Consider the following 13,137-nt stretch of genomic DNA (forward strand, 5'->3'; position numbering starts at 1 on the left):
GTGAAACGCAAGAAACCGAATAAACATCATTCATTTCACCCATCAATGCCTCACTTTTGTGAAAAGGGCTAATTTTCCAAAACCTTAACATAAGAAAAAGAAGTAAAACATTTGAACTTTGACAGATCATCTAATGCCTTGTTTTATTTACTAGTATAAGCAATCGACTTTTTACCTTTTTTTTTGCTTTCTATTCTAATTTTATGTTTCAGTCTGGAGTTCATTTTTTAATTCAATGTGGGTTCTGAAAAATTAATGTAATGAATTACACTCTGATAAGAAAAAAAAAAAAGCATCATGTAGGTATTTCTGAAAACACTAGATAAACAGAAAATGAATACATTTTTCTAATTGTGGGATACCATGACATTTAAAAGAGTAGTTTATAATTGTTTTATTTCTTTTGCTTTTCATTCAGAATGTTTTGAACAGGATTAGATTTGACAATGTAACAGGAAAATAAAGGGTGAAGTAAAAGATGATGGTATTAAAGCATCAGTAGTTCAAAGATTGTTTCTTTGTTGTTTAAAAAAAGTATTTAAAAACACTACAGAGAATACTTTTTCTATATCTGTTTTAGACATTAACTTACAGTACAGTTAAAATATTCAAATTTTTGGTGACACTTAAACATTCTATAACAAAAGATAGCTTCTTTATCGCCGCAGCCTCAGAAAAAAAGCATGCCGGCATTCCTTGCTATCAACAGGGTAATATTTATCATAAAAATCCAATATGAATTCTTCTGTTTTAAAGCCAAATTTCTGATATAACAGCATGGCAGGATTGCTTGCCGAAACATGAAGAGTCACATCTTTTCCCATGCAAGTCTGTAGAAAGAGAAATAGAAAGACATTAACTTGATTACTGAAACCCTTACACATCAGAGCACGGTTTATGACAACCATTTAACAAAAGCATTAAGAATTGACCTTATAGAAAACAAGACAATTCCTATAGTAATGACACACAAAAATATATTAGTGCTAGTTTTAATACCTGTATAAACTGGTATAGCATCAATATACAAGTACAAAGTTTAAATCCACTACAAAATATTTAAGTGCTGAAAAAACTGAACGCTGCTGAGCCATCTTTTGGACTTGTGAAGTTACTTTTAAATCAGAACTAGACAGACTTACAAACTGGCCCACACACAAGAGAATTCACTGCTGTACATGGAATGCAAGTTATCAAATATCAAAGACATACCTGTATTAGATGATAAATCATAAAGGTACCAATTCCAGCTCTTCGCCACTCTGGGTGCACAAGCAAAAACGAAATGTATGCCTCACTGTACTTGACATCTGGGACCATGAATCCAAATCCAATAACAATTTTCTTATAAAGAACTACAACGCTGAAATCTGGATACTGAAGACACTCAGACAGATCTATACCTAAACAATGAAAAATATTATTCATAAAAAGATTAGGCACTGTTGTCTACTGTAGATCTACAAATCGTGTGTGAAAATCAAACAACATCATAGGACCATTGTACAGTCCAGGTGTAACCCCGTCAGCTCCTGTTGACAAGCCCACTATTGTGTTAATGTCATAAAAAGTCCATGGAAAAATTCAATATTAATATGTGGAGAACATGCTGACACCTTACAGAATACAAATGCTTATATTGCTGGCCACTGCTCACCCAATCTGGTTAAAAAAATTAAGAAAAGTAAGATGAACAATAAAACTATAAATATACAGTTTACTGTATTTATGGAGGCTTTGGAGCAGTGTAACACTACTGAGTTGTAACCTTTTATAGCCAATATATTTTTGTTCAAGCATGAAAAATATTTATTTTAATTTTAAAAACGTCTACATTTTATTGTATAACACTCTGGAAAAAAAAATAAAATTAGGCTTGATCAATTTTTAATTACATACAACACCTATACTAGCCAAGGAGAAAAAAATTAAAACATTATGCAGATTAATCTCTCTTACAGCAGTAACTACATTCAGGTAAGTAAATGGATAGCTGAACACCTTTAAATTGCATTCGTAAATTTGCTAAGCTATAACCAATCACATTACAGATCACACAAACTAATTGGATCCCACCAGGGATCAGGTGTGATAATCTTGACATAGTTAGTTCAGAGTTAAAGCATCTGTTTCTAGAGGACTCCACTACATAGAAGTGAACTTCAAAGCAATGAATCCATTATGCGTGGCTAGAGCCTTTCCAAAGAGGGCTTAAGTCAGTAGATGGTCATAAAAAAAAAAATAATAGGCTTTAAGTTAGGAATTGGAAAGCATATGGCACAATCCAGGTGTTGTCTAAATTATGCCATCCCTTGAAACTGTATGACCATATGTAAAAGAGATTAATAAGAAAGGTTACCAAGAAGCCAAAGGCAACCTTGAAGGAGTGACAGGCCTTCATGGGGAAAGATAAATCACTGTTTACATTTGACCACACAGGCACTCCAACAATTTGGCCTAAATTGGAGGTTGGCAAGAGAAAAAACACACATCAAGTCTCAGCTATGTTTTTTGCAGAAAAAGACCTTAGAGATTATGTGACCAGGTTACAAAATGTGCTTTGATTAGGCAAGACCAGAATTTAACTTTGCGGCTAGAATGCAAAAACCAAATAAATATCATACCATACTATCTAAAGAACACAATTCCCATGGTAAAGCATGGTGGTGGCAGCATCTTATTAGGGGGGTGTTTTTTTTTCCCCCAGCTAGGACTAGGCCACTTGTCAGGATGCAAAGGAAGATGGATGGTGCAGACTATAAGCAAAATCAGCAGCCCTCAGCCAATAAAGTGAAAATCAGAAAACAGTTCACCTTTCAAAATGACAGTGACTCAAAGCAACTGCATAGTGTCTGAAGAACAGAAAGGTCAGAGCATTGACATAAAACCTAAAGGATAAGTTTGGTATTATTCAAGATGAAATTATTTCTTCACAAGAATTGTATATATGCATTTGCCTCATGAAAATGTGTTCTAAGGTTAACTGCTTACTATTAATTTTAAAAAGTATATTGTCTGCTCTGATGCATTTACCAAACACTCCCATTTTTCAAGCCAATACAGCTTGCAAGTATTGATCCGCCAATGCGGGCAACATATTTCTTTAAATTTATTGAAAGTGATTTAACTTTAGAACATAATTTTATACGGCAAATGCATATATTGCATGTTTGTGAAGAAATAAATAACTTCAATATTAAAAATGCTGAAACTTTCTCTTTCATTTAGGCTGATTGATTACAGAACCAATAGTATGTCATTTTTTTTTTTAACAACTGTCGAATTGTGTGTGTTTTTGCAGGAGTGCTCGCAATGGGATGTAATGTGTGTGTTCCCTTGTGTGTCACCTTGAAACCTGCACGTACATACAGCTGCACAACTGAAATATGCTGTTCTATGTTTCTCTTTTCTCTAGCATACACACAGATAACAGAACTGGAAATGTAAGCAATAATAGCAGGGGTTTTGCGCTCCACCTAGCAGCAGACACGCAAACTAAACTTACAAACTGCCTTGAAATTTGAAGTTGCTGTACAATTTTAATTTTTCACTTATTTAAATAATTTTTTATTTATTGGTCATGCACGGTAACATCTTTGAAAGTTCGTAACTTGAAGGTTCGTATGTTGGGGACTTACTGTACTTGCATACCAATGGTTCACAATTGTTTCAGCATACACAATGCAAAATGAATTAAGAGAATTGTACATACCAGGCCAGAACATTTCATGGCACATGGAATTTATAGAAGGTATGTGATTAGGCCGCACATAACAGTAATCAATGGGAGCGTCCGATTCAGGTGTCCAGTCTGGGATATTTCTGTTTCGGTATGCTCGAATTTCAGCCAGCAGCCGGAGTTTAAGAGGTTTACTTTCATAGTCACGCCTTTAAATGAAAAACAACAAGCAAATAGAAAGTAAGGTACATATTAAAATGAGAAAATATTTTCTTTTCAATCCTTTTTCTTCTCACATTCACACTTCCCCTTTAAAAATTGGGGACATGGCACAGCTGTGTCGATTAGCAGCTCCTAGCGCCAATTAGGGTCATGGACAATCCTACACCTGTGCAGTTGGTGTAGGGCTGCCCGCTCCTGCATCACGCCCGGGAACTACTCTTGCCACGCTACCATACCCCCTCCTACCAAGACGCAAGTGTGCCGATTATTTAAAAAGATGCTGATCAGCTGCGGACCTCACTTTACCACAAGATGCTCACAGTTTTATCATACAAAAATCGGTATTAACATATGGTAATTACAAAAAAATGTACGCATAATCTTCTGTTTTTGATAGATCCATGTCTTCCAAGTATTTCACAAACTATCTCCATTAGTCAACAGAAGTAATGCATTTTATCTTTGTACCTCCTTCATTCTAACATGCATATTTTACTGTCACTCACCTTATAAAAGGCTTTAGAGTTCGTGATGTGTAAGGACTAATTATGCATTGTTCTGAGGTTGCATCTGATCCCATGAGTCGATGCCAAAATGATGCAACTGGTAGGCGGTACCCTTTTCTTCCAGATACAGCACTCTAAGAAGACAACACACATTTAATAATACAACATAAGTAGCCAAAATTGTGATAAAAAAAAATAAAATCTTAAGAAGCTTCTCAATATAAAATAATACACACAGACCTAGAAGATATGCATGACAGGTTAATTCTTATCTTTAAACTGTTCCGATATGTGCAAGTGTGTTCATAATTGTGTTGTGTAATGGGCTGTTGCTCTATTCAGGGTTGGTAAAAATAGCTTTCAAAATAGGTAACAGTTTTGGGGGGTGGAGGGGAAGGAGGGGGTTGGGTGTGGATATTTAGCTGACTTTTCTTGTGACATTTCTAATGGACTCTATGTGGGACATGGGTAAAGAATGAACACCCTTCACAGACTGTGACAGGGCCAGTATTGAACCCTGTGTCATGTACCCGTAAGGAAGTAGCTTTAGACAAAATGTCACTCCCAACGTACTGTAAAACAATTCAGAAAATAAACTTCTTCAAATTAATAATTTTAATAAAGGGCAACATTTAAAATAACCATGAAAGAGGCGGTCTAGATGCTCTTATGTACGTTAAATTATATAGGTTAATGTAAAATTTACAAAACAGAAAAGAAATACCTGTTTCTAAAGGAAATATCTGAATATTCAAATTGTGTCTGGCAAATTCTTTCTCCTTTACCATATAGTGTATCCAAGATGTTGAATAATGCCAAGATGAGTTAAGTGCCAATCAGAATGTCTGGTGATTAATGTGTAGTTTCACCCTTTTAACTAAGATTTTATACAGTACCTTTCACTCAGCACATCAATATAATCTTATTTACATAAAGTACAAAACTAAAATTCAAATCAGCAAGGAAAACCAAAATACAAGATACTACACAGAGAGAAGAAACTGGAAAGAGCCAACAGACGTAAAAGACAGAAAAGACTGAAGGTCATCATCATAGATTTAGTGTAGAAATACATAGGTTTAGGTCAACCTCAAAGTTCTGAGGTGGCCGATATAAAACTAAATGAAGCTACAGAATATAAGCACCAGTCTCCACTAGGGTGATCAATATTTCTTGCTTTGACAAGTTTTTTGTTTATGCTGTATTAAGGTACAAACTAATACTTTTATACATACATATCTCAACTTTTCATATTTTATAAACAGAGCAACAACTGTAGTTTAGCCAAGTTTTGAAGGAAAATATATCACAATTATACCAAATGTAGAAAAAGAACCACCATCATAACACTTTGTGATTTATTTCATACAGGACTCTTGTGGTTATGTTTCTCTTTGGAGGTGATATTTTTCTGCTTACTGTGGACGGGGGCTTGGGCAATTCAAAAGTGATCCATCTTTTTTTTATTTTAATGTTTTTGAATATTTATTATGTACTGTGGAATGGGCTTATTTGAGATGTTTTATTATTATATCTTTTGAACTGCATTTATTACTATGTGCAGTGCTGTGTTTGTCTGAATTTTGTTTTTTTTACTTAAGAAAAAAGAAAAAAAATTGCACAAAAAAAAAAATTAGCTGTAAATCACCATAAATTCAATGAAACTCACTCATAGAACTCTACCTGAAATCGATCGAGGATCTGAAGGTCCTTACTAGTGGTACGGTAAGTCGCTATGCCAGTTCTTATTTGGCAGCCTCCTTCACTCTCCTTTGCACCATACATTGCACCAACAAAAGCAAGAGTAGCACTAACTGCCAGATCCAAGTCCAGCAAAGGCAGTCCCCTCTCACGTTTTGCTTGCCGTACCAAAAGTTTCCTATACAGGCGTCTAGCTTCTGGACAAACTGTCACAGCACTAGCATAAGATTCCAGCTTCCTTAGCAGCATCTTCTCTTCATACAGACCGAGGGGTGCATACCTCGTTCCAGTCAGTGTTTCATCTTTGCTTGAGCCAGGAATTTTCTTTTCATTCCTAGATTTGGAATGACAGCCCCCCTCACCTTCATCCTGATCCCCTTCAATCTTGTCAGCCCGCTCCTCCTCACTCTCCACCTCTTGTTTAATATGCTCATAACCTCGAATCTTCTTCCTTACAATAAGGGAGCCTGTGGCCAAAGGCATGCTGGGAGGAGGTACATACTCTATTCCTGGATCTATAACACCATCACCTTCCATTTCTTCATCATCTACAATGTGGGGAAAAAGAGAATTGTATTTGTGTGTCAGAAGAACAGGTTTAGGTCTCTTACTGGAAATAAATATGTGAGTCCTTATCTCATCGGTTAAAGTTACAAAATACAGTTAATATAAAGCTTGAAATAAACCAGTAATGCTGTGACATGAACCAAAATGGTAATTGCCTATTAGTCCTGAACTCTGGACTAAAACAAGTAAGTAATATCATCATTATTATACTCCACTTCCGTTTAGTAGTTGTACAGCTATAAAAACTTTACCACTTTTTTAATTTGGAAAACCTTTAAAACGTCCTGCTTCGATGTATCAGTGTTTCATTCCCTGCACTTATACAGTACAATCAATGCTGCAAATAACTGGTATTGCTTTTATTACTTTGAAATAAAAAAGCACATTCACGTATGAATTGCTTACCGTGAAATAATGCTTGGGGTGGCATTACATCAGGAATAAGATCTGCCTCTGAAAGTAGACTGGGAGTAGCGGAATGTGAAGCTGGGGTACCAGGAGCAGAAAAATCCAGCGAAGGAGATGGAGAAGGGCTGGTCAGAGGGGTCTGGTCAGACGAGCTGATTGAAGAAAAGTCTATTACTTCTCCTTTTTCCAAAATTAGATCTGGTCGCCGCCCACGGCTGCCAAACTTAACTGGTGTGGAAGAAGTACTACGGTCGAGGAAGCCAGCAGCCTCTTTCTGAGCTCGACGTATGTCCTTTGCCTCCTGTGTACGTGATCGTTTCTCTTTCAGCTGCATGGCACTCTCCACAGGGTTGCGTACAGCACGCTTTCGCAGGCCTTCGACTGTGATTATGGGGTCGAGAGAAGGTTTTGAAGTTGCTGAAAAGTTATTTTAATTTTAATAAGAAGAAAGATGAAATTATCAGGCCAAATACACACATTTTTGTCTCAGCATGCGTGTTCTCAGTTTAAGAATGTGTGCAGAAAGACACAATTTGGCAATATATGAATAAGTACTGGAACTTAAGTAAAATAAAACAGACAATAATTACCTATTGGAGATTAATGGTGTACTATGCTGTATATAATGAATGAATAATAATGTTTATTACTGTTACACATTTGGGATAAAAATATTTAAACTTATTCTACATTTACTTGCAGTTGAGAAAAAAAATCTAAACTTTTTTTTTTTTTACCCTTTGTCTTTAAAGAAGACAATGCCATTTTTTCTCCTTCTGGTTTTAATGTAGGTGGTTTGTTGTGAACCAGTTTCCACCAGCCGGGCTCCCCAAATTCTTGGGCTCCTGATCGAAAGAACAGAGGGCTACCTACAGATAAACAGCCAGCCACAGTGCTCCACCAAGTCGATGTTTTCTTTCTGTAAATACATTAAGTCATTACAGCTGGAGAATTTGTATATCAAAAAATACCACATAAAACAACTTTCATTATTTGGTAATATGTCTGCGTTTATGAATTAATATAAAGATGGTGTTCACAAAAAAAAACCAACACACACATAAATACAATAAAAGGCTAGAATATACAGTATCTTGACATTTTCCATACTGTGTACTTCACTAACACATTAAAATAATATAAAATTTAGGGAAAATACTTTATATTGTTTCCTTCTTTAACCTGTGGAAGGGGCGGGTGGTTTGCTGTGGGGTATCAAGTGCCTGTGGCATTTCAGAAGAAGCAGGTGCATAACCAAAGGGTTGAGGGCAACACAACAGGTGTGCGGCTTTTCTAAACTGCTCTGCAGGAGTGGTAGTGAGCGATGCGATCACAGCTGTGTGGCAGTTCAAACATACTGAAAGGCACCCAGGAAAAAGATGCACAGTCACAGCTTGGAGGGAGCATATTTGAATACCCATTCAATTCAAAAGAATATACTTTCCTGTAAAAATGTGTTTTGCAATGACCATCAACAAAAGTCACGTCACTAGGAAAAGGCAGGGACTGATCTATTGCAGGAGTGTTTTACTCATGAAGAATTGTGCTAAAGTAACCAGCTCCAATGACCCAATACTATTACTGCTAACTATTTGACTGATGCCTTTATCCAAGGTGACATGCAACATCTGAGATCCATTCTTTTTTCTTCCAATTGCCACACAGGCAAGTAAAATGACTTGCTCATGGACACACAGTGTCAGTAGAAGGATTTGAATTTACAAATTCAGGGTCTGTAGTCCAAGATCCGAAGCCTTAACCACTACAAAACAGGGCTTACTAATATTAGCCCTTAAACAAAACAAAAAACACACAAATATTGTATAGAGAAAAGCAGTATATTATTTGCACACAGTATGTGTACTCCAACCCTCCAATTACTAATTGTAAAACATTTGTCTCTAACAATACTATTCTTGTAAAAACAACAACTTGATTACATTATGTTGTCAGATTTTTCTGATATATGGAAATGATGCTTTTGCTGTATGAAAATAATGCTAGGAATATCTGAAATAAAAAAGAAGGGGGATGAAATGATAGACTTAGACAAAGGTTATACACTCAGATTTTTGGAATCTCCAATAAGAAGCACAACTATCACAAGAGTAGGTATAACTGTAAGCAATGAGATGGAAAAGTAGATAAGATAGGAACCTGTAAATCCAATAATAATGATGAGCTTAAATCTACAGGAGAAAAATAGGACTAATATAAATTTATGCACCAACAAAAAACAATACAGCAGATGAAAAGGATGCATTTTAAGAAGATCTACAGCAGGCTTTGGAGAAGATGGAATTTAATGACCAGAACATGATAGTAATAGGAGACTAGAACACCAATATTGGTAACCAGAAAGAATATGGACATGGAACAATAAGAGAACATAGTTTGGAAGGAGAGATGAATGAGAATGGGCGAGGAATGCTAAACTGGTGTATAATCAATCAGAAGCTAGGGGAAACACTTGGTTCAATCACAAAACAATTCAAAAAATTACTTACAAAACAGAAGAACTGGATTATAAAAGTATGACAGATGACATACTGTAATTTGGCTGTAATTGCTGCCAAAGGTGTATCGACAAAGTATTGAGCAAAGGCTGTGAATACTTATGTTCATGTGATTTCTCAGTTTTTTTTTTTATTTTTAATAAATTTGCAAAAACCTCAAGTAAACTTTGTTCATGTTGTTATTATGGGGTGTTGTATGTAGAATTCTGAGGAAAAAAATTAATTTAATCAATTTTGGAATAAGGCTGCAACATAACAAAATGTGGAAAAAGTGATGCGCTGTGAATACTTTCCGGGTGCACTGTATACAAGACACATGAGGTATGCAGTGTATGATGTCCAAGCAATCAGGGGAGCAGCGCTATATAACAAACATAGATTGATCGCAATCTATTTTCAGTTGACATAGATTTCACATATGCAACTTTAATGTTTGGACAAATGGAAAAAAGGAGGTTGAAAAATTAAATGATCAAAAGAATAACATTTGAAATTTGAGTTAATTTGACATGTCAATTAAAGCTTACTGTGAATACCAAAACTAAAGGCTTAAAAGGGAGAACAACATACTGCAGATTGCACAAGAAACATGTTCTTTGGTCATTCTTTTACCTGTTTCCTAGCAGGAAAGACCAATGTCTCCCAATAAAAGCACAAATATCCTCTTTCCACCTGAAGTAACCCTGTCGACCTGTTCCTTCTAAGGATAAATTGTACATTGCTAACATAACAACCTGAAACAAAACAAAATGGAAAAAACAAAATAGGTTAATGCAATCAGCAAGTTACTAAGTTTCCCAATAGCATAACGGTGATGTAATTTCAGTCTAATACTTGGAAATAAAAAAAAAAAAAACACACCTTTACTGATGCAAAAATAACAAACATTCTGAAGTATAAAAGTAGTATCTTCCGTAAATCCCTTTCTGAAAATGTTTAGTAATAATTCTTTACATTTATATAGCGCTTTTATCACTACTCAAAGTGCTCCCTACGCAGGCAGGACCCGGGAAGTGAACCCACAAACTCCTTATCACAAAGCAGCAGTACTACCAAACAGTAGGGAACATGTGCTGCCTCCGCCATTGAGAAAGATAACTGATCGCCCCACTGCAAAAAACACACATTCTCTTCAAAATCTAGGTAGAGCACTCTCTCGGGTGGCGAACATTCGGTCTTTCCCGGACCTCTTTCAGAAGGACACTCTCTGGAATTGTCCTAAACACCCCAAGGGACTAAAAGCTTTAAGTTTCAACTCATCCATGTACCAGTGGCTGAACCCAATCTGGGAGAGAATGTCCTGTTTCAAAAAGGAAATGTCAGTACCTTTACCTTAATTAAAAAACTAAAAGTAAATGAGTCATGCTTTTTCATTATGAAGATGGTGTGAAGCCTACTATCCAAACTGAGCTTCCTTATGTTTAATTATTAATAATGTTAAATTCTTCTCTCATCTATGGATGTAAATTTAAAAAAGAAAGCAGACTATGACGTGACACAACAGTTTCAAATGAGGAATCCCTAAACTAAAAAGCATTTACAAACCAAGAAACTCAAACCTAGAGACTAAGATTTAACTCTTTGTTGTTATGTTTGTCTATGTTCTGTCTTTAATGTGAATACATAAGCAATTATCCTATTGATATAATCCTTGCATTTATCATTAAATCGTATTATTTCCTAACAAGTATTGATCCAGTTACACTGGTATCACTCTAACTGCAGTGAATTCTAATCCAAAAAAAGGAAAGAAAAATAAAGTTTCAACCTTAACAACAAATTGAGATGGTTAAGAAATTTCAACAAAGGAAATGTTTTTTTACGTATGCAAACAGAATAAATTCCATATTAACTATTTAAACAAACTGGTAGGATCAATTGAGCCTAGCTGTAACAGATTGTGATTTCTACCTACTGAGATATATGATTTAAAGTTTAACTTCAATCAAATAGAAATGAGATTAAACAGCAATCTATAAAACAATATTATTTCAATATTTGGGTCATGATACAATTGTATCTGTGATTTCTTTTATTAACGTTTTAATATAGTAAGTATTGAAACTCAACTATGTGATGCTTGGAAAAAAGCTATAAATTCCAGTGTGTTTTATTCTTTTAAAATCTTTTTTACCCCCCAAAATACCTTAACACTCTTAAACAGGTTTAGTTGTAGCTTTAGCAATAAACTGGAAAATTATATTTTGCCTGAACTACTGAATTAGTTAAATAGCTCTCAGCTAGATGCCATTTAGGCTAAATTTCCTCTGCAGCAGAGTTTTTGGATCTGAACATTACTGAGCCTTTGATTGAGAAGGTGCAAAATTCAAAGAATAAGTTTAGATGGGAAACACACAGCTAGATCCTGGTACACGTGAAAGACAGAACAATAGTGAATTACAAACAATGCAAAAACAATCACTATTACCAATGCAGGTTTAAGCCTATTGTGTCTCCTTAAGTGCAGATTCCTGTAAATGAATGGAAGAGGCACCTGTTGTTAAACCACAAAGTACAACATGATGATCATGACTAAAAGTACAGAAAGGTGTTATCTTAAAGGTAAACCCAGTTACTACAAATGCCCTCCTTTGCACCAATAGCAATTTTTTACTGATAAATATACTATATATTAAGTATAACCAAGCATTCAGTTACCATGTGGTTCTCATACCTGTTGCCAGGTGAGCCTCATTCTTTCAAAATGCTCTTTTCCATCATCTGAACAATCACAGCAGATAAACTTAAAGAAGTTATCTCCCTTAAGATGACTGGGTTGCTCTCCTCTTAATTGACCTGAACCAAAAAATATTATGTGTTATTTTTATATACAGTACATTTTATTACCGAGTTTAAAAAAACACCTCAAATGCTTTCCTTCATTGCAGCAATCACCCTTTAAATGCCTACCTTACCTACTGTACCCCTCAGTTCTTTTCATCTCTTTACTCTGGCACAGCTATTTCTTTTCTCCTCTCTTTTTAAAGAACATTTTTACCTTGTCCAAGTTTCCCTCTTCCAAAAAGAGATACTCTGTTTTAAATATTCTGCAAAATGTTTAGCATTTACTTAAGCCTCCCTATCAGCAGATAGCTTTCATCTCCATAAAATATATAATTACACATGTGATTTTACATTTAGGGCATATAAAAATGATGTAACAACCTTGAAAACCACACCTATGTTTAGTACGACATTGTTTTACAAGGTAAACACTGTTAGAGTTCTTACTTGCAAGTATCCACTTATGACACTTGTCACAGTAAAAGGACAGCTCCTCAGTCCAACTAGAATCTCCTTCATCCCCCAAGTCACTATTAAGAGAGTCACCACTCTGATCATGAGAAAGATCTACTGAGGCCTGGTCTTCTGATTCCACAATAAGGAGTGTTTCCCCTTCCACTTCTCCCTCTTCCAGCCCTTCAGATGCAGACATCCGAGTTGCTTCATCGTCTATTCGCTGACTAGATAGCAATCGCATATCCATGCTGTCATCCATGCCTCTGAGCTCACACAAGATTCCTCAAAAACCTCTTTC

The 13,137-nt window shown here is 35.5% G+C and overlaps 1 protein-coding gene across 1 annotated transcript; it reads right to left on the reverse strand.

Annotated features, from left to right (window-relative positions):
* Positions 1-378: 378 nt before the first annotated feature.
* On the reverse strand, positions 379-13,118 carry kat14 (lysine acetyltransferase 14). Its single transcript, XM_039738018.1, has 10 exons — positions 12,831-13,118; positions 12,274-12,395; positions 10,212-10,333; positions 7,821-8,002; positions 7,081-7,500; positions 6,091-6,656; positions 4,408-4,541; positions 3,713-3,888; positions 1,213-1,403; positions 379-830 (listed from the first exon to the last, which is right to left on the reverse strand). Exons 1-10 carry the CDS (start codon positions 13,096-13,098, stop codon positions 657-659), a joined length of 2,355 nt encoding a protein of 784 aa, XP_039593952.1. The 5' UTR covers positions 13,099-13,118; the 3' UTR covers positions 379-656.
* Between the last annotated feature and the right edge of the window lie 19 nt (positions 13,119-13,137).

This window comes from Polypterus senegalus, chromosome 16 (genome assembly GCF_016835505.1).
Source record: "Polypterus senegalus isolate Bchr_013 chromosome 16, ASM1683550v1, whole genome shotgun sequence".
Lineage (NCBI taxonomy): Eukaryota > Metazoa > Chordata > Cladistia > Polypteriformes > Polypteridae > Polypterus > Polypterus senegalus.

Excerpts from the sequence above, each read along its gene's own strand:
- kat14 (XM_039738018.1), bottom strand. The coding sequence starts at position 13,098 with ATGGATGACAGCATGGATATGCGATTGCTATCTAGTCAGCGAATAGAC. Across the intron at positions 12,396-12,830 it reads TCATAAGTGGATACTTGCAA|GTCAATTAAGAGGAGAGCAA; the intron begins GTAAGAACTCTA and ends TTTTTGGTTCAG. Across the intron at positions 4,542-6,090 it reads AGATCCTCGATCGATTTCAG|AGTGCTGTATCTGGAAGAAA; the intron begins GTAGAGTTCTAT and ends TTGTCTTCTTAG.